This window comes from Oncorhynchus keta, chromosome 18 (genome assembly GCF_023373465.1).
Source record: "Oncorhynchus keta strain PuntledgeMale-10-30-2019 chromosome 18, Oket_V2, whole genome shotgun sequence".
Taxonomy (NCBI): domain Eukaryota; kingdom Metazoa; phylum Chordata; class Actinopteri; order Salmoniformes; family Salmonidae; genus Oncorhynchus; species Oncorhynchus keta.
In genome coordinates, this window is record NC_068438.1 from 44,298,580 (window position 1) to 44,319,763 (window position 21,184).

Here is a 21,184-nt window from a genome sequence, read left to right on the forward strand (position 1 = left end):
ACAACAATACACATAGAGAGAGAGAGAGAGAGAGAGTCTGACCACAGCCTCTGGCTAGGAATTAACTGTCAATCAATAATGGAGCTAATGGGTGCAGAGGACAGGAGATCATTTGATGGTGTCTGGGTCCAGTGAGTGGTTCAGCCCCCGTAGCGTTGGGTGACAACAGACTGATTTAAAGTGTTCCCCATTATTTATTGCATTGCCTATGGTGATGATGTGTGCTCTGTGTGTGTGTGAGAAACATGCCCTCTAACACAACAGTCTGGCTGTAGTATGCGTGAGGAGCTCATTGACCCCCCCTGCCCTTCCTCCCCCTCCCTCCACTGCCACTTCCTGGTGTGACAGCTGTGAATGCATAGCGTGCCTCCTCACACACCCGCACCACATGTGCATCACACGCAGGAGACACACACACACAGGTTCACAGAAACAGTTGCAAAAGACTCACTGTATCAACAATGCAGTAGAAGCAAAGAGGAATTGACACTCATTCCCACATAGAAACACACACACACACACACACCAGCCAACTTTAAAAACGCAATTACAACCACTGGTGCTGGCTGGCCCAGAAACACACTTTGCCAGCAGTAACACTTTGAACAGCAGCACCACAGCAATATGATCTGACAGTCAGAGTTCATCAGCTTCCTGCTTCTATAACTCCTATAGCAATATGATCTTACAGTCAAGAGTTCATCAGCTTCCTGCTTCTATAACTCCTATAGCAATATGATCTTACAGTCAGAGTTCATCAGCTTCCTGCTTCTATAACTCCTATAGGAATATGATCTGACAGTCAGAGTTCATCAGCTTCCTGATTCTATAACTCCTATAGGAATATGATCTGACAGTCAGAGTTCATCAGCTTCCTGCTTCTATAACTCCTATAGGAATATGATCTGACAGTCAGAGTTCATCAGCTTCCTGCTTCTATAACTCCTATAGGAATATGATCTGACAGTCAGAGTTCATCAGCTTCCTGCTTCTATAACTCCTATAGGAATATGATCTGACAGTCAGAGTTCATCAGCTTCCTGCTTCTATAACTCCTATAGGAATATGATCTGACAGTCAGAGTTCATCAGCTTCCTGCTTCTATAACTCCTATAGGAATATGATCTGACAGTCAGAGTTCATCAGCTTCCTGATTCTATAACTCCTATAGGAATATGATCTGACAGTCAGAGTTCATCAGCTTCCTGATTCTATAACTCCTATAGGAATATGATCTGACAGTCAGAGTTCATCAGCTTCCTGATTCTATAACTCCTATAGGAATATGATCTGACTGTCAGAGTTCATCAGCTTCTTGATTCTATAGGAATATGATCTTACAGTCAGACTTCATCAGCTTCCTGCTTCCATAACTCCTGAACATCTCTAAAACTAAGAGCATTGTAATTGGTACAAATCATTCACTAGGTTCTAGCCCTCGGCTGAATCAGGTAATAAGTGGTGTGGCTGTTGAACAAGTTGAGGATACTATATTACTTGGCGTTACCTTAGATTGTAAACTGTCATGGTCAAAACATATAGATTTGACGGTTGTAAAGTTGGGGAGAGGTCTGTCTGTAATAAAGAGATGGGGAGAGGTCTGTCTGTAATAAAGAGATGGGGAGAGGTCTGTCTGTAATAAAGAGATGGGGAGAGGTATGTCTGTAATAAAGAGATGAGGAGAGGTCTGTCTGTAATAAAGAGATGGGGAGAGATATGTCTGTAATAAAGAGATGAGGAGAGGTCTGTCTGTAATAAAGAGATGGGGAGAGGTCTGTCTGTAATAAAGAGATGAGGAGAGGTCTGTCTGTAATAAAGAGATGGGGAGAGGTATGTCTGTAATAAAGAGATGGGGAGAGATATGTCTGTAATAAAGAGATGAGGAGAGGTCTGTCCTTAATAAAGAGATGGGGAGAGGTCTGTCTGTAATAAAGAGATGAGGAGAGGTATGTCTGTAATAAAGAGATGGGGAGAGGTCTGTCTGTAATAAAGAGATGGGGAGAGGTATGTCTGTCATAAAGAGATGAGGAGAGGTCTGTCCTTAATAAAGAGATGGGGAGAGGTATGTCTGTAATAAAGAGATGAGGAGAGGTATGTCTGTAATAAAGAGATGAGGAGAGGTCTGTCCTTAATAAAGAGATGGGGAGAGGTCTGTCTGTAATAAAGAGATGAGGAGAGGTATGTCTGTCATAAAGAGATGAGGAGAGGTATGTCTGTAATATAGAGATGGGGAGAGGTCTGTCTGTAATAAAGAGATGAGGAGAGGTCTGTCTGTCATAAAGAGATGGGGAGAGGTCTGTCTGTAATAAAGAGATGGGGAGAGGTCTGTCTGTCATAAAGAGATGGGGAGAGGTCTCTCTGTAATAAAGAGATGGGGAGAGGTCTGTCTGTAATAAAGAGATGGGGAGAGGTCTGTCTGTAATAAAGAGATGGGGAGAGGTATGTCTGTAATAAAGAGATGGGGAGAGGTCTGTCTGTCATAAAGAGATGGGGAGAGGTCTCTCTGTAATAAAGAGATGGGGAGAGGTCTGTCTGTAATAAAGAGATGGGGAGAGGTCTGTCTGTAATAAAGAGATGAGGAGAGGTATGTCTGTAATATAGAGATGGGGAGAGGTCTGTCTGCAATGAAGAGATGGGGAGAGGTCTGTCTGTCATAAAGAGATGGGGAGAGGTATGTCTGTAATAAAGAGATGGGGAGAGGTATGTCTGTAATAAAGAGATGGGGAGAGGTATGTCTGTAATAAAGAGATGGGGAGAGGTATGTCTGTAATAAAGAGATGGGGAGAGGTCTCTCTGTAATAAAGAGATGGGGAGAGGTCTGTCTGTAATATAGAGATGGTGAGAGGTCTGTCTGTAATAAAAAGATGGGGAGAGGTATGTCTGTAATATAGAGATGGGGAGAGGTCTGTCTGTAATAAAGAGATGAGGAGAGGTATGTCTGTAATATAGAGATGGGGAGAGGTATGTCTGTAATAAAAAGATGGGGAGAGGTATGTCTGTAATAAAGAGATGGGGAGAGGTATGTCTGTAATAAAGAGATGGGGAGAGGTATGTCTGTAATAAAGAGATGGGGAGAGGTCTGTCTGTAATAAAGAGATGAGGAGAGGTATGTCTGTAATAAAGAGATGGGGAGAGGTCTGTCTGTAATAAAGAGATGAGGAGAGGTCTGTCTGTAATAAAGAGATGGGGAGAGATATGTCTGTAATAAAGAGATGGGGAGAGGTCTGTCTGTAATAAAGAGATGGGGAGAGGTCTGTCTGTAATAAAGAGATGAGGAGAGGTATGTCTGTAATAAAGAGATGGGGAGAGATATGTCTGTAATAAAGAGATGGGGAGAGGTCTGTCTGTAATAAAGAGATGGGGAGAGGTATGTCTGTAATAAAGAGATGGGGAGAGGTATGTCTGTAATAAAGAGATGGGGAGAGGTATGTCTGTAATAAAGAGATGGGGAGAGGTATGTCTGTAATAAAGAGATGGGGAGAGGTATGTCTGTAATAAAGAGATGGGGAGAGGTCTGTCTGTAATAAAGAGATGGGGAGAGGTATGTCTGTAATAAAGAGATGGGGAGAGGTCTGTCTGTAATAAAGAGATGAGGAGAGGTATGTCTGTAATAAAGAGATGGGGAGAGGTCTGTCTGTAATAAAGAGATGAGGAGAGGTATGTCTGTAATAAAGAGATGGGGAGAGGTATGTCTGTAATAAAGAGATGGGGAGAGGTATGTCTGTAATAAAGAGATGGGGAGAGGTATGTCTGTAATAAAGAGATGGGGAGAGGTATGTCTGTAATATAGAGATGGGGAGAGGTCTGTCTGTAATAAAGAGATGGGGAGAGGTCTGTCTGTAATAAAGAGATGGGGAGAGGTCTGTCTGTAATAAAGAGATGGGGAGAGGTATGTCTGTAATAAAGAGATGGGGAGAGGTATGTCTGTAATATAGAGATGGGGAGAGGTCTGTCTGTAATAAAGAGATGGGGAGAGGTCTGTCTGTAATAAAGAGATGAGGAGAGGTCTGTCTGTAATAAAGAGATGGGGAGAGGTCTGTCTGTAATAAAGAGATGGGGAGAGGTCTGTCTGTAATAAAGAGATGGGGAGAGGTCTGTCTGTAATAAAGAGATGGGGAGAGGTCTGTCTGTAATAAAGAGATGGGGAGAGGTCTGTCTGTAATAAAGAGATGGGGAGAGGTATGTCTGTAATAAAGAGATGGGGAGAGGTATGTCTGTAATAAAGAGATGGGGAGAGGTCTGTCTGTAATAAAGAGATGGGGAGAGGTCTGTCTGTAATAAAGAGATGGGGAGAGGTCTGTCTGTAATAAAGAGATGGGGAGAGGTCTGTCTGTAATAAAGAGATGGGGAGAGGTCTGTCTGTAATAAAGAGATGGGGAGAGGTCTGTCTGTAATAAAGAGATGGGGAGAGGTCTGTCTGTAATAAAGAGATGGGGAGAGGTCTGTCTGTAATAAAGAGATGGGGAGAGGTATGTCTGTAATAAAGAGATGGGGAGAGGTATGTCTGTAATATAGAGATGGGGAGAGGTATGTCTGTAATAAAGAGATGGGGAGAGGTATGTCTGTAATATAGAGATGGGGAGAGGTCTGTCCTTAATAAAGAGATGGGGAGAGGTCTGTCTGTAATAAAGAGATGGGGAGAGATATGTCTGTAATAAAGAGATGACACCACACTCCAAAAAGCAAGTCCTGCAGGCTCTAGTTTTATCTTATCTTGATTATTGTCCAGTCGTGTGGTTCAGTGCTGCAGGGAAAGACCTAGTTAAACTGCAGCTGGCCCAGAACAGAGTAGCACCTCTTGCTCTACATCAGAGGGCTGATATAAATACTATGCAAGCCAAGTCTCTTTTGGCTAAGAGTTGAGGAGAGACTGACTGCATCACTTCTTATTCTTATAAGAAACATTAATGTGTTGAAAATCCCAATTGTTTGCATAGGCAAATTACACACAGCTATGACACACACACTTATCCCACCAGACAGGCCACCAGGGGTCTTTTCACATTCCCCAAATCCAGAACAAATTCAAGAAAGTGTACAGTATTATATAGAGCCATTATTGTATGGAACTTCCTTCCATCTCATATTGCTCAAATACACAGCAAACCTGGTTTAAAAAAAAACAGATGAAGCAACACCTCACGACACAACACCTCACGACACAACGCCTCACAACACCTCACAACACAACACCTCACAACACCTCACAACACCTCACGGCACAACACCTCAGGGCACAACACCTCACAACACCTCACGGCACAACACCTCACGGCACAACACCTCACGGCACAACGCCTCACAACACCTCACAACACCTCACGACACCTCACGACACAACACCTCACGACACAACACAACACCTCACGGCACAACACCTCACAACACCTCACAACACCTCACGGCACAACACCTCACAACACCTCACAACACCTCACAACACCTCACGGCACAACACCTCACAACACCTCACGGCACAACGCCTCACGGCACAACACCTCACAACACCTCACGGCACAACACCTCACGGCACAACACCTCACGGCACAACACCTCACGGCACAACACCTCACGGCACAACACCTCACAACACCTCACGGCACAACACCTCACGGCACAACACCTCACAACACCTCACAACACCTCACGGCACAACACCTCACGGCACAACACCTCACAACACCTCACGGCACAACACCTCACAACACCTCACGGCACAACACCTCACGGCACAACACCTCACAACACCTCACGACACAACACCTCACGGCACAACACCTCACGGCACACACACGACACCTCACGACACAACACCTCACGGCACAACACCTCACAACACCTCACGACACAACACCTCACGACACAACACCTCACAACACCTCACAACACCTCACAACACCTCACAACACCTCACAACACCTCACAACACCTCACGACACAACACCTCACGACACAACACCTCACGGCACAACACCTCACAACACCTCACAACACCACACCACACCTCACAACACCTCACAACACCTCACAACACCTCACAACACCTCACAACACCTCACGACACAACGCCTCACGGCACAACGCCTCACGGCACAACACCTCACGGCACAACACCTCACGGCACAACGCCTCACGGCACAACACCTCACGGCACAACACCTCACGGCACAACACCTCACGGCACAACACCTCACGGCACAACACCTCACGACACAACACCTCACGGCACAACACCTCACGGCACAACACCTCACGGCACAACACCTCACGACACAACACCTCACGGCACAACACCTCACGGCACAACACCTCACGGCACAACACCTCACGGCACAACACCTCACGGCACAACGCCTCACGGCACAACGCCTCACGGCACAACACCTCACGGCACAACACCTCACGGCACAACACCTCACGGCACAACGCCTCACGGCACAACGCCTCACGGCACAACACCTCACGGCACAACACCTCACGGCACAACACCTCACGGCACAACACCTCACGGCACAACACCTCACGGCACAACACCTCACGGCACAACACCTCACAACACCTCACGGCACAACACCTCACAACACCTCACAACACCTCACGGCACAACACCTCACGGCACAACACCTCACGGCACAACACCTCACGGCACAACACCTCACGGCACAACACCTCACGGCACAACACCTCACAACACCTCACGGCACAACACCTCACGGCACAACACCTCACGGCACAACACCTCACGGCACAACACCTCACGGCACAACACCTCACGGCACAACACCTCACGGCACAACACCTCACGGCACAACGCCTCACGGCACAACGCCTCACGGCACAACACCTCACGGCACAACACCTCACGGCACAACACCTCACGGCACAACGCCTCACAACGCCTCACGGCACAACACCTCACGGCACAACGCCTCACGGCACAACACCTCACGGCACAACGCCTCACGGCACAACGCCTCACGGCACAACGCCTCACGGCACAACGCCTCACGGCACAACACCTCACGGCACAACACCTTACGGCACAACACCTCACGGCACAACACCTCACGGCACAACACCTCACGGCACAACACCTCACGACACAACACCTCACGGCACAACACCTCACGGCACAACACCTGCATGCACGGTACACAGATGCATGCACGATACACAGGTACATGCACGGCACATAGATGCATGCACAATACACAGATGCATGCACGGTACACAGATGCATGCACGGTACACAGATGCATGCACAATACACAGAAGCATGCACGGTACACAGATGCATGCACGATACACAGAAGCATGCACGGTACACAGATGCATGCACGATACACAGGTACATGCACGGCACATAGATGCATGCACAATACACAGAAGCATGCACGGTACACAGATGCATGCACGATACACAGGTACATGCACGGCACATAGATGCATGCACAATACACAGATGTGTGCACGATACAGATACAGGACTACAGCTAAGTCAAGATCTAAATCAGATATCTTCTGTGAAATCTACAATAAGTGGTCATTTTTTCTCCTCTCTTCTTTCCTTCTCTCTGGAGTGAAATATGGAACAGAATCTCTCTCTCTCTCTCTCTCTCTCTCTCTCTCTCTCTCTCTCTCTCTCTCTCTCTCTCTCTCTCTCTCTCTCTCTCTCTCTCTCTCTCTCTCTCTCTCTCTCTCTCTCTCTCTCTCTCTCTCTCTCTCTCTCTCTCTCTCTCTCTCTCTCTCTCTCTCTCTCTCTCTCTCTCTCTCTCTCTCTCTCTCCCTCCCTCCCTCCCTCCCTCCCTCCCTCCCTCTCCCACCTCTCTCTCCCACCTCTCTCTCTCACCTCTCTTCCAGCTGATGCAGGTCTTCCCTCTGTTCCTCCAGATGAGTGCTGGACTGTTGGAGTTTTTCTTTCAGGACTCTCCATCTCTCCTCACTCCTTTTTTCTATCTCCTCATTTAGGAATCTCCTCTCTTCAAACCTCTTTTCATGTTCTTCTCTCAGGACTTTCTCTTTCTCTGTGGCCCCTCTCTGGATCTCTTCTCTCAGAGCCCTCTCCCACTCCTCTCTGCCCAGTTCCAGCAGCTCTCTCTTGGCTCTCTCTCTCTCTGTGGTCCCTCTCTGGTTCTGGAGCTCTCTCTCCACCTGGGCCAACCTGTCCTGGAGGAGCTGGAACTCGTGGAGGATGAGATAACTCACACCGCAGTACTGACACACAGTCTCCGACCTCTCCATCTGGAAACAACGGGACAGAAAGTACATCAGTCTCTCAGCCAATCGATCCAATAATGTAATCCAAACTAATGTGATTTTAACCACCACCAACTGTAACTCTACCCTTGCCTCTAACCTTAACCCTCAAATAGCTTCCTAACCATTACAATTCTTGTGATGATATAAACCCCTTATAAGGGATGCATATTTCTGTCCGTTTTGCTGCCAACTAATTAACCCTCATTACCCGGTCAACAAACGGTTACATTTGTTCCAAACAGTAAAATGACCTGACCAACAAAATAATACCATCAGAGCTATATAACGTATATAATGACGAGATGCTTACAAGCTTAGGCCAGAAAATAAACACATTGGACTTATTTTGGATCGATTTGGGGGAGAATGAAACCTCTCACTTCGCCTCTTCCTCTCTGATACAATGCACGCATACAAGTCCTGGCTATTGTTCATTAAGAGCTTAATGGAAACATGTAGTATAGCGAGCCTTTTATCTTCCAGTCTAAATGCTATAGTCTACTATGGAACATGAAACTCCTGTAACGAAGCAGATGATAACATGTCATTTTCAAACATTTACCCAAAATGCAATTTGCGTAAAACACAGTTGTAAACTGCACACTTAACGCGAGCGGCTCCATATGTGAAAGAGATGAACATCTCGGTTACAAACTTAGAAAGAGGGGGACTCTAATAGCAACTACTATGATGGGTTGCTAATATCACTAGGATTGTGACTTGTGGCTTCTGGACATGGAAAGAAAGTTGATATGAAAACCAATAGAACAAGGAGAGAAATACTGGTCAATGGCATCAGGAGGTCTTTCTAAAATAACTGCCTCCATGTTTTTATGGATGGATTTTCTCAAGGCTCCACTGAAAGGAAGAAGACATGCCTCATTATTTGAACTAAAGTAAAGGTTTCAAACCATTATACTGCCTCAAGCCCACATTGCACCATGGTGGTTGACGCGCTCATAGTAGGCAGGCTATAGAATACCACAGTATGAGTCACAATACCCAGAAAACCTTGTAGTCAAATAGGGAAAGGGTTCCCAGCATTTTTCTACCATTTCATTTTTCCCATAGGGGATTTTAGAAACACTTAAAATAAGGGCTGTGTTTCGTGTAGGCTTACCCTGGCGTGGCGTTTTGATAAACGTGTAAATCTCTCTCAGACAAGGTGACTTATCAATATATATTCGCCTGTATCTATCCCCCAAACATGGAATGCTAATTAGCTGCTAATGTGGCTATCATAAAGAACTACAAATACCATAATGATCTGGACCAGACTGCCGAATTGAGGCAAAGGTAAGAATCTCTGTATTAACTATCTAATGTTAGCTAAATGTAGTAATGAATACATTTCTTTAAATGGACAATTCTGTGAACTGTCTTGTGCTAGTTTTAGTCTCTGTATCCTGTCTGACAGGTGATATTCCTCTCCTCTAACTAGTCTCTGTATCCTGTCTGACAGGTGATATTCCTCTCCTCTAACTAGTCTCTGTATCCTGTCTGACAGGTGATATTCCTCTCCTCTAACTAGTCTCTGTATCCTGTCTGACAGGTGATATTCCTCTCCTCTAACTAGTCTCTGTATCCTGTCTGACAGGGTAATATTCATCTCCTCTAACTAGTCTCTGTATCCTGTCTGACAGGTGATATTCCTCTCCTCTAACTAGTCTCTCTGTCTGACAGGTGATATTCCTCTCCTCTAACTAGTCTCTGTATCCTGTCTGACAGGTGAGTCTCTGTATCAGTCTCTGTATCCTGTCTGACAGGTGATATTCCTCTCCTCTAACTAGTCTCTGTATCCTGTCTGACAGGTGATATTCCTCTCCTCTAAGTCTCTAGTCTCTGTATCTCTGTCTGACAGGTAATATTCCTCTCCTCTAACTAGTCTCTGTATCCTGTCTGACAGGTGATATTCCTCTCCTCTAACTAGTCTCTGTATTCTGTCTGACAGGTGATATTCATCTCCTCTAACTAGTCTCTGTATCCTGTCTGACAGGTGATATTCCTCTCCTCTAACTAGTCTCTGTATCCTGTCTGACAGGTGATATTCCTCTCCTCTAACTAGTCTCTGTATCCTGTCTGACAGGTGATATTCCTCTCTCTAACTAGTCTCTGTATCCTGTCTGACAGGTGATATTCCTCTTCTCTAACTAGTCTCTGTATCCTGTCTGACAGGTGATATTCCTCTCCTCTAACTAGTCTTCTTTATCCTGTCTGACAGGTGATATTCCTCTCCTCTAACTAGTCTCTGTATCCTGTCTGACAGGTGATATTCATCTCCTCTAACTAGTCTCTGTATCCTGTCTGACAGGTGATATTCCTCTCCTCTAACTAGTCTCTGTATCCTGTCTGACAGGTATTCATCTCCTCTAACTAGTCTCTGTATCCTGTCTGACAGGTGATATTCCTCTAACTAGTCTCTGTATTCTGTCTGACAGGTGATATTCCTCTCCTCTAACTAGTCTCTGTATCCTGTCTGACAGGTGATATTCCTCTCCTCTAACTAGTCTCTGTATCCTGTCTGACAGGTGATATTCCTCTCCTCTAACTAGTCTCTGTATCCTGTCTGACAGGTGATATTCCTCTCCTCTAACTAGTCTCTCTATCCTGTCTGACAGGTGATATTCCTCTCCTCTAACTAGTCTCTGTATCCTGTCTGACAGGTGATATTCATCTCCTCTAACTAGTCTCTGTATCCTGTCATACAGGTGATATTCCTCTCCTCTAACTAGTCTCTGTATCCTGTCTGACAGGTGATATTCCTCTCCTCTAACTAGTCTCTGTATCCTGTCTGACAGGTGATATTCATATCCTCTAACTAGTCTCTGTATCCTGTCTGACAGGTGATATTCCTCTCCTCTAACTAGTCTCTGTATCCTGTCTGACAGGTGATATTCCTCTCCTCTAACTAGTCTCTGTATCCTGTCTGACAGGTGATATTCCTCTCCTCTAACTCTGTATCCTGTCTGACAGGTGATATTCCTCTTCTCTAACTAGTCTCTGTATCCTGTCTGACAGGTGATATTCCTCTCCTCTAACTAGTCTCTGTATCCTTCTGACAGGTGATATTCCTCTCCTCTAACTAGTCTCTGTATCCTGTCTGACAGGTGATATTCCTCTCCTCTAACTAGTCTCTGTATCCTGTCTGACAGGTGATATTCATCTCCTCTAACTAGTCTCTGTATCCTGTCTGACAGGTGATATTCCTCTCCTCTAACTAGTCTCTGTATCCTGTCTAACAGGTGATATTCCTCTCCTCTAACTAGTCTCTGTATCCTGTCTGACAGGTGATATTCCTCTCCTCTAACTAGTCTCTGTATCCTGTCTGACAGGTGATATTCCTCTCCTCTAACTAGTCTCTGTATCCTGTCTGACAGGTGATATTCCTCTCCTCTAACTAGTCTCTGTATCCTGTCTGACAGGTGATATTCCTCTCCTCTAACTAGTCTCTGTATCCTGTCTGACAGGTGATATTCATCTCCTCTAACTAGTCTCTGTATCCTGTCTGACAGGTGATATTCCTCTCCTCTAACTAGTCTCTGTATCCTGTCTGACAGGTGGTAAATAAGATGCATGACGACTAACAAAAATACACAAGCGCCAATTTAATTCCACACAATTATACAAATTAACCAGCCTCACCAGCTCCCACTCTCACCTCCACCCACCAGTCAATCTCACCAACTCCCACTCTCACCTCCACCCACCAGCCAATTTCACCAGCTCCCACTCTCACCTCCACCCACTAGTCAATCTCACCAACTCCCACTCTCACCTCCACCCACCAGTCAATTTCACCAGCTCCCACCTCCACCCACCAGTCAATTTCACCAGCTCCCACTCTCACCTCCACCCACTAGTCAATCTCACCAGCTCCCACTCTCACCTCCACCCACTAGTCAATTTCACCAGCTCCCACTCTCACCTCCACCCACTAGTCAATCTCACCAGCTCCCACTCTCACCTCCACCCACTAATCAATCTCACCAACTCCCACTCTCACCTCCACCCACCAGTCAATTTCACCAGCTCCCACTCTCACCTCCACCCACTAGTCAATCTCACCAACTCCCACTCTCACCTCCACCCACCAGTCAATCTCACCAGCTCCCACTCTCACCTCCACCCACCAGTCAATCTCACCAGCTCCCACTCTCACCTCCACCCACCAGTCAATCTCACCAACTCCCACTCTCACCTCCACCCACCAGTCAATCTCACCAGCTCCCACTCTCACCTCCACCCACCAGTCAATCTCACCAGCTCCCACTCTCACCTCCACCCACCAGTCAATCTCACCAGCTCCCACTCTCACCTCCACCCACCAGTCAATCTCACCAACTCCCACTCTCACCTCCACCCACCAGTCAATCTCACCAGCTCCCACTCTCACCTCAGTAAACACAGAGGGCTGGTGATGACAACATAGAGGGAGAGAAAAAGAGGGAACAAGATAAAAGGAGTGAGAGGTGGGACAATGAGAGAGGAGAGAGAAGGATACGTGAGCAGGGGACATCATTGTGTGTCTACCAGAGTAGGCCGACATTCTATTTTCTTTCCATTTGATGTTTGACAAATGGCTGACGTGTGAGCTCACCTACACTAGCTTTCCTGGTGACATGTGCTTTTAAAAACAGTTGTATATCAGAAACAGGCCCTGCTGCTGCTGTCTGTGACCGTTGTTATTATGGCTGTCATTTCTCACCGCTTCTGATGTCTGGATTACATCCCAACCCAGAGGTCTCCCAGTGAAAACGTGACACAGGATGTTCTGGTGACAATCTGACAGTTCACGTGTCTTTGAGGCACAAGTTTGTCGACAAGGTGAAGCAAAGCCCAGAAATGTGTCAGTCATCCGTAAAACACACCGTGGCCGAACGAATGGCAGACTGTCATGTGTTTTCCTCTTAAGTCTATACTCTGACAACGCACAGACAGGGGTCAAATTATAAAACTATACAGAACCAGTCAAATGTTTGGACACACCTGCTCATTCAAGGGTTTTTCTTTATTTGTACAATTTTCTACATTGTAGAATAATAGTGAAGACATCAAAACTATGAAATAACACATATGGAATCATGTAGTAACCAAACAAGTGTTAAATAAATTAAATTATATTTTAGATTTTTCAAAGTAGCCACCCTTTGCCTTGATGACAGCTTTGCACACACTCTTGTCATTCTCTGGTTACTGAATATCTGTCTTCCTGTTGATCACCCTCTTCCAGTGCTCCTTCACTCTCTGTCAGTCTTCATTTATGCCATGTCCCTGTCTAGATGAAAGGTTTATCTATGTCATATCTACCTGCATCTGCCGTGTGTGTGTGTGTGTGTGTGTGTGTGTGTGTGTGTGTGTGTGTGTGTGTGTGTGTGTGTGTGTGTGTGTGTGTGTGTGTGTGTGTGTGTGTGTGTGTGTGTGTGTGTGTGTGTGTGTGTGTGTGTGTGTGTGTGTGTGTGTGTGTGTGTGTGTGTGTGTGTGTGTAGGGCTGTTGTGGTGGCCTTATTACCGCCACACTGGCAGTAATGAGTCATGACCACAGTCAAATTCTATGTGATCATTGAGTCACGGTAATCTCTCATTCACTCTGGACATGTGTTAGTAGAACCCAACTCATTAATGATCACCAGGCTGCTAATGGCCTGCTACTCAGGGCTCTATTGTCCCTCCATCAGGTCCTAATGGCCTGGTACTCAGGGCTCTACTGTCCCTCCATCAGGTCCTAATGGCCTGGTACTCAGGGCTCTATTGTCCCTCCATCAGGTCCTAATGGCCTGGTACTCAGGGCTCTACTGTCCCTCCTCTAATGGCCTGGTTGCTCTATTGTCCCTCCATCAGGTCCTAATGGCCTGGTACTCAGGGCTCTATTGTCCCTCCATCAGGTCCTAATGGCCTGGTACTCAGGGCTCTACTGTCCCTCCATCAGGTCCTAATGGCCTGGTACTCAGGGCTCTATTGTCCCTCCATCAGGTCCTAATGGCCTGGTACTCAGGGCTCTACTGTCCCTCCATCAGGTCCTAATGGCCTGGTACTCAGGGCTCTATTGTCCCTCCATCAGGTCCTAATGGCCTGGTACTCAGGGCTCTACTGTCCCTCCATCAGGTCCTAATGGCCTGGTACTCAGGGCTCTATTGTCCCTCCATCAGGTCCTAATGGCCTGGTACTCAGGGCTCTACTGTCCCTCCATCAGGTCCTAATGGCCTGGTACTCAGGGCTCTACTTTCCCTCCATCAGGTCCTAATAGCCTGGTACTCAGGGCTCTATTGTCCCTCCATCAGGTCCTAATGGCCTGTCCCTCCATCAGGTCTAATGGCCTGCTACTCAGGGCTCTATTGTCCCTCCATCAGGTCCTAATGGCCTGGTACTCAGGGCTCTACTGTCCCTCCATCAGGTCCTAATGGCCTGGTACTCAGGGCTATATTGTCCCTCCATCAGGTCCTAATGGCCTGGTACTCAGGGCTCTACTGTCCCTCCATCAGGTCCTAATGGCCTGGTACTCAGGGCTATATTGTCCCTCCATCAGGTCCTAATGGCCTGGTACTCAGGGCTATATTGTCCCTCCATCAGGCCCTAATGGCCTGATACTCAGGGCTCTATTGTCCCTCCATTGGTCCTAATGGTCTGGTACTCGGGGCTCTATTGTCCCTCTAACCTCTCTGACATCAATGCAAATACAATCTAAAATCACATCATCAAAACAGCATGTGCTTTTAAATCTCACCTCACTGTGATCATTGATGTGAAGAAAGAAGTTCAACAACAGGTTGAAACTGAATGGAAAACCTAGTTGTTGTGGATGTTGTTTCAAAGCCTTACAACAACAAAACGGACAGCGCTTTCTAAGGTGAGGATTCATTTAAAACACCATATGCATATTAGTGCTTAGTACACATAGGCTTATACATGAGCCCAAGCCTGGAAAAAACCCTGAATTAAAAGAATGAACCCAAGGGAAAGTTGCCTCCATTTTCTATTCAAGTGCACACGGATGACATTCATTTCTCTCTTCCCCTGTTCTTGACCACTTAATAATGGGTCATTCTAAATCAAAACTAATTTTTACATATTGTACTGAAACTAAAATATAAATGCAACAATTTTAAAGATTTTATTGAGTTACAGATCATATAAGGAAATCAGTCAAATGAATTAAATTCATTAGATCCTAATCTATGGATTTCAGATGACTGGGCAGGATTGTAGTCAGGGGTGGGCCTTGGAGGGCATAGGCCCACCTACTTGGCAGCCAGGCCCACTTACTTGGCAGCCAGGCCCACCCACTTGGCAGCCAGGCCCACTCACTTGGCAGCCAGGCCCACCCACTTGGCAGCCAGGCCCACCCACTTGGCAGCAAGGCCCACCCACTTGGCAGCAAGGCCCACTCACTGGGGAGCCAGGCCCACTCCCTGGGGAGCCAGGCCCACTCCCTGGGGAGCCAGGCCCACTCCTGGCAGCCAGGCCCACACACTTGGCAGCCAGGCCCACCCACTTGGCAGCCAGGCCCACCCACTTGGCAGCCAGGCCCACCCACTTGGCAGCCAGGCCCACCCACTTGGCAGCCAGGCCCACCCACTTGGCAGCAAGGCCCACTCACTGGGGAGCCAGGCCCACTCACTGGGGAGCCAGGCCCACCCACTTGGCAGCCAGGCCCACCTACTTGGCAGCAAGGCCCACTCACTGGGGAGCCAGGCCCACTCACTGGGGAGCCAGGCCGACCAACTTGGCAGCCAGGCCCACCCACATGGCAGCAAGGCCCACCAACTTGGCAGCCAGGCCCACCCACTTGGCAGCCAGGCCCACCTACTTGGCAGCAAGGCCCACTCACTGGGGAGCCAGGCCCACTCACTGGGGAGCCAGGCCCACTCACTGGGGAGCCAGGCCCACCAACTTGGCAGCCAGGCCCACCCACATGGCAGCAAGGCCCACCCACTTGGCAGCCAGGCCCACCAACTTGGCAGCCAGGCCCACTCACTGGGGATCCAGGCCCAGGCCAATCAGAATGAGTTTTCCCCCATAAAAGGGCTTTATTACAGACAGAAATACTCCTCAACAACTCTGGCATGGTGTTGTGTGACTAAACTGTACAAGTGGCCTTTTATTGTCCCCAGCACAAGGTGCACCTATGTAATGCTCATTCTGTTTAATCAGCTTCTTAATATGCCACACCTGTCAGAAACATGTATTACTTTGACAAAGGAGAAATTCTCACTAACAGGGATGTAAACATATTTGTATCACAACATTTGAGATAAATAAACTTTTTGCGCAAAAGGAACATTTCTCTTGTTTTTTATTTCAGCTCATGAAACATGGGACCAACACTTTACATGTTGCATTTATAATTTTGTTCAGTGCAGTAAAGACAAGATTACATTGCGAATAGTGTTATGGGTGAAAAGATGATCACTTGATAAGAGAACAGCGTGTGCAGCCTGAGATAACCGGCTGACAGAATGTCCTGACCGCCACAGCCCTAGGTCTGCGTGTGTTGTGATGTGTGGATGACTGAGTTATTTTTATTTTGTGCAAAATGTCCACACGCTTCCTGGAGGCTCAGAGACAGAGAGGATTGTGAAGTGCAGACAGGATCAGCAGGGTGTGTATGTCTGTGAAAGCCAGTCTATGTGTGTCTTCATGTGTGTGAGCCTGTCTATGTCTGTGTGTTTGGGTGTGTGTGAGGAGGCAGGCAGGGGGGGGGTTCAGTCAGGCCATGGTTGAGACACGGTTGAGGCCTCAGGTCAGACCAGGTTTCTATATCGCTCTCTTGTTTTCTTCCACAATCACTCAGGCACATACCCCACCCCGACACACACTCAAACACACACATCCGTGCTCACACCCGATAAAGATACGAAGACAGACAGCACTCTAAGCACATTATCACACACACACGCACACACACACACACAGGCCCTGGGGGCGGTGTGTTCGTTGTTCTCGTGATAGAGCTGGTTCCTGCAGAAAGACCCCTTGCCCTTGGCACTGACACATTCGCTTAGCACTCAAACTACAAGCTAACCCCTTCAACTCCCCCTCCCCACACACACCCTTTATACCCCCTCCCCCAGAACTGACACAAGGAGAGAAGAGGAATTAAATCATAAAGAAAAGAGGAAAAAGAAAGATAGAAAGAACGGGCTTGGTGGTTCATTTGCTAATGCCGGCAGCCAATGAGAGTGAGTTCACCTGTTACACCTAGCCTAGCAAGAGTGTTGGAGCTCCCCTCTACTACAATACCTGTTACACCTAGCCTAGCAGGAGTGTTGGAGCTCCCCTCTACTACAATACCTGTTACACCTAGCCTAGCAGGTGTGTTGGAGCTCCCCTCTACTACAATACCTGTTACACCTAGCCTAGCAGGTGTGTTGGAGCTCCCCTCTACTACAATACCTGTTACACCTAGCCTAGCAGGTGTGTTGGAGCTCCCCTCTACTACAATACCTGTTACACCTAGCCTAGCAGGTGTGTTGGGCCTCACCCACCTCTACTACAATACCTGTTACACCTAGCCTAGCAGGAGTGTTGGAGCTCCCCTCTACTACAATACCTGTTACACCTAGCCTAGCAGGAGTGTTGGAGCTCCCCTCTACTACAATACCTGTTACACCTAGCCTAGCAGGAGTGTTGGAGCTCCCCTCTACTACAATACCTGTTACACCTAGCCTAGCATACCTGTTACACCTAGCCTAGCAGGTGTGTTGGAGCTCCCATCTACTACAATACCTGTTACACCTAGCCTAGCAGGTGTGTTGGAGCTCCCTCTACTACAATACCTGTTACACCTAGCCTAGCAGGAGTGTTGGAGCTCCCTCCTCAATACCCACCTAGCCTAGCAGGAGTGTTGGAGCTCCCCTCTACTACAATACCTGTTACACCTAGCCTAGCAGGAGTGTTGGACCTCACCCACCTCTACTACAATACCTGTTACAACTAGCCTAGCAGGAGTGTTGGAGCTCCCCTCTACTACAATACCTGTTACACCTAGCCTAGCAGGAGTGTTGGAGCTCCCCTCTACTACAATACCTGTTACACCTAGCCTAGCAGGAGTGTTGGAGCTCCCCTCTACTACAATACCTGTTACACCTAGCCTAGCAGGAGTGTTGGAGCTCCCCTCTACTACAATACCTGTTACACCTAGCCTAGCAGGAGTGTTGGACCTCACCCACCTCTACTACAATACCTGTTACACCTAGCCTAGCAGGAGTGTTGGACCTCACCCACCTCTACTACAATACCTGTTACAACTAGCCTAGCAGGAGTGTTGGACCTCACCCACCTCTACTACAATACCTGTTACACCTAGCCTAGCAGGAGTGTTGGACCTCACCCACCTCTACTACAATACCTGTTACAACTAGCCTAGCAGGAGTGTTGGAGCTCCCCTCTACTACAATACCTGTTACACCTAGCCTAGCAGGTGTGTTGGACCTCACCCACCTCTACTACAATACCTGTTACAACTAGCCTAGCAGGAGTGTTGGACCTCACCCACCTCTACTACAATACCTGTTACAACTAGCCTAGCAGGAGTGTTGGACCTCACCCACCTCTACTACAATACCTGTTACAACTAGCCTAGCAGGAGTGTTGGACCTCACCCACCTCTACTACAATACCTGTTACAACTAGCCTAGCAGGAGTGTTGGAGCTCCCCTCTACTACAATACCTGTTACACCTAGCCTAGCAGGAGTGTTGGACCTCACCCACCTCTACTACAATACCTGTTACACCTAGCCTAGCAGGAGTGTTGGAGCTCCCCTCTACTACAATACCTGTTACACCTAGCCTAGCAGGAGTGTTGGAGCTCCCCTCTACTACAATACCTGTTACACCTAGCCTAGCAGGAGTGTTGGACCTCACCCACCTCTACTACAATACCTGTTACAACTAGCCTAGCAGGAGTGTTGGAGCTCCCCTCTACTACAATACCTGTTACAACTAGCCTAGCAGGAGTGTTGGACCTCACCCACCTCTACTACAATACCTGTTACAACTAGCCTAGCAGGAGTGTTGGAGCTCCCCTCTACTACAATACCTGTTACACCTAGCCTAGCAGGAGTGTTGGAGCTCCCCTCTACTACAATACCTGTTACAACTAGCCTAGCAGGAGTGTTGGAGCTCCCCTCTACTACAATACCTGTTTCACCTAGCCTAGCAGGAGTGTTGGAGCTCCCTCTACTACAATACCTGTTTCACCTAGCCTAGCAGGAGTGTTGGAGCTCCCCTCTACTACAATACCTGTTTCACCTAGCCTAGCAGGAGTGTTGGAGCTCCCCTCTACTACAATACCTGTTACAGCTAGCCTAGCAGGAGTGTTGGAGCTCCCCTCTACTACAATACCTGTTACACCTAGCCTAGCAGGAGTGTTGGAGCTCCCCTCTACTACAATACCTCTGCCTTTTTGTGTGTGTGTGTGTGTGTGTGTATTTGTCTGTGTGTGTCTGTGTGTGTACTTGTCTGTATGTGTGTGTGTGTGTGTGTGTGTGTGTGTCTGTCTGTCTGTGTGTGTACTTGTCTATGTGTGTGTGTGTGGGGGGGGAGCGCATTGTCTCATGCACAGGGGGTGGCGATGAAGCACTTTACAGACAAAGCACCTAAAATAGTCTCCTCCTCTCCCCTCCTCCCCTCTCCTCTATGCAGCTTCCCCTAACCGTCTCCTCAAATCCCACTGGCAGAAGTGGGTCACTGTCACACACGCACCGTCTGTCTCTCCCTCTCACACACACACACACACACACACACACACACACACACACACACACACACACACACACACACACACACACACACACACACACACACACACACACACACACACACACACACACACACACTATAACTCAAATCAGACCACACACATCCCTTGCCAACTGACCCCCCACACCCCTTCACGAACAGTCTTCGTCTCTGTCGCACCTAAGCAACCCTCCCTTAACTCTATTCAATCCTACCCTACCCTATCCTATCCTCCCAACCGTAACCATTTTCAAGCCCTCCCAACCTTAACCCTATTCAATCAAATCCTACCCTATTCTATTCTATCCTACCCTATTCTAGCCTAGCCTATCCTACCCAACCCTCCTAACCTTAACCCTATTAAATCCTATCCTACCCTATTAAATCCTATCCTACCCTATTCAATCCTATCCTACCCTATTCAATCCTAACCTACCCTATTCAAACATATCCTATCCTACCCAACCCTCTCAACCTTAACCCTATTCAACTCTATCCTACCCTATTCAAACCTATCTTACCCTATTCAACCCTATCCTATCCTACCCAACCCTCTCAACTTTAACCCTATTCAACTCTATCCTACCCTATTCAAACCTATCCTACCCTATTCAACTCTATCCTACCCTATTCAATCCTATCCTACCCTACCCAACCCTCACCCTATTCAACCCTATCCTACGTTATTCTATCCTACCCTACCCAACCCTCCCAACCTTAACCCTATTCAATCCTATCCTACCTTATTATATCCTACCCAACCCTCTCAACCTTAACCATATTCTATCCTATCATATTCAACCCTATCCTACCCTATTCAATCCCATACTATTATGTTCGATCTTACCCTATCGAACCCTACCCTAACCTAGGATAGAATAGGATAGGGTAGAGTAGGGTAGTATAGGATAGAGAAGGTTAGGATATGGTTAGGTATAGCAGGGTAGAATAGGGTAGAATAGGGGTAGGCCCTATCCGACCCCACCCCACCCTACCCTACACTACCCTTTCCTATCCTACCCTATCCAATACTACCCCATCCTACCCTACTCTACCTTATCCTACCCTATCATACCCTACCCTACTCTAACTTACTCTATCATATACTACCCTATCCTAACCTACCCTACTCTATTCTCCCCTATCCTACCTACCTACCGTATCCTATCCTACCCAACCCTACCCTTC

General features: G+C 47.4%; 1 protein-coding gene and 1 long non-coding RNA gene across 4 annotated transcripts in view; both read right to left on the bottom strand.

The window, feature by feature from the left end:
* The window catches only part of lekr1 (leucine, glutamate and lysine rich 1), a 234,763-nt gene that overhangs the window by 196,415 nt on the left and 17,164 nt on the right, over window positions 1-21,184 (bottom strand). For both annotated transcript variants that reach the window (XR_008068597.1, XM_052468489.1), the window contains exon 3: window positions 7,850-8,241. Coding sequence is in view for 1 of the 2 variants with exons in the window: in XM_052468489.1 (XP_052324449.1) it covers window positions 7,850-8,241 (392 nt within the window). In the remaining variant the exon portion in view is untranslated. The remainder of the gene's footprint in view (window positions 1-7,849; window positions 8,242-21,184) is intronic.
* On the bottom strand, window positions 17,404-19,526 carry LOC127908831 (uncharacterized). Of its 2 annotated transcripts, none has more exons than XR_008068605.1 (3): window positions 19,190-19,526; window positions 18,426-18,549; window positions 17,404-17,584 (listed from the first exon to the last, which is right to left on the bottom strand). It is a non-coding gene; the product is annotated as an uncharacterized LOC127908831 (long non-coding RNA). The 2 variants fall into 2 exon arrangements; XR_008068604.1 differs by lacking the exon at window positions 19,190-19,526 and adding an exon at window positions 18,688-19,175 and having other exon boundaries at window positions 18,426-18,526.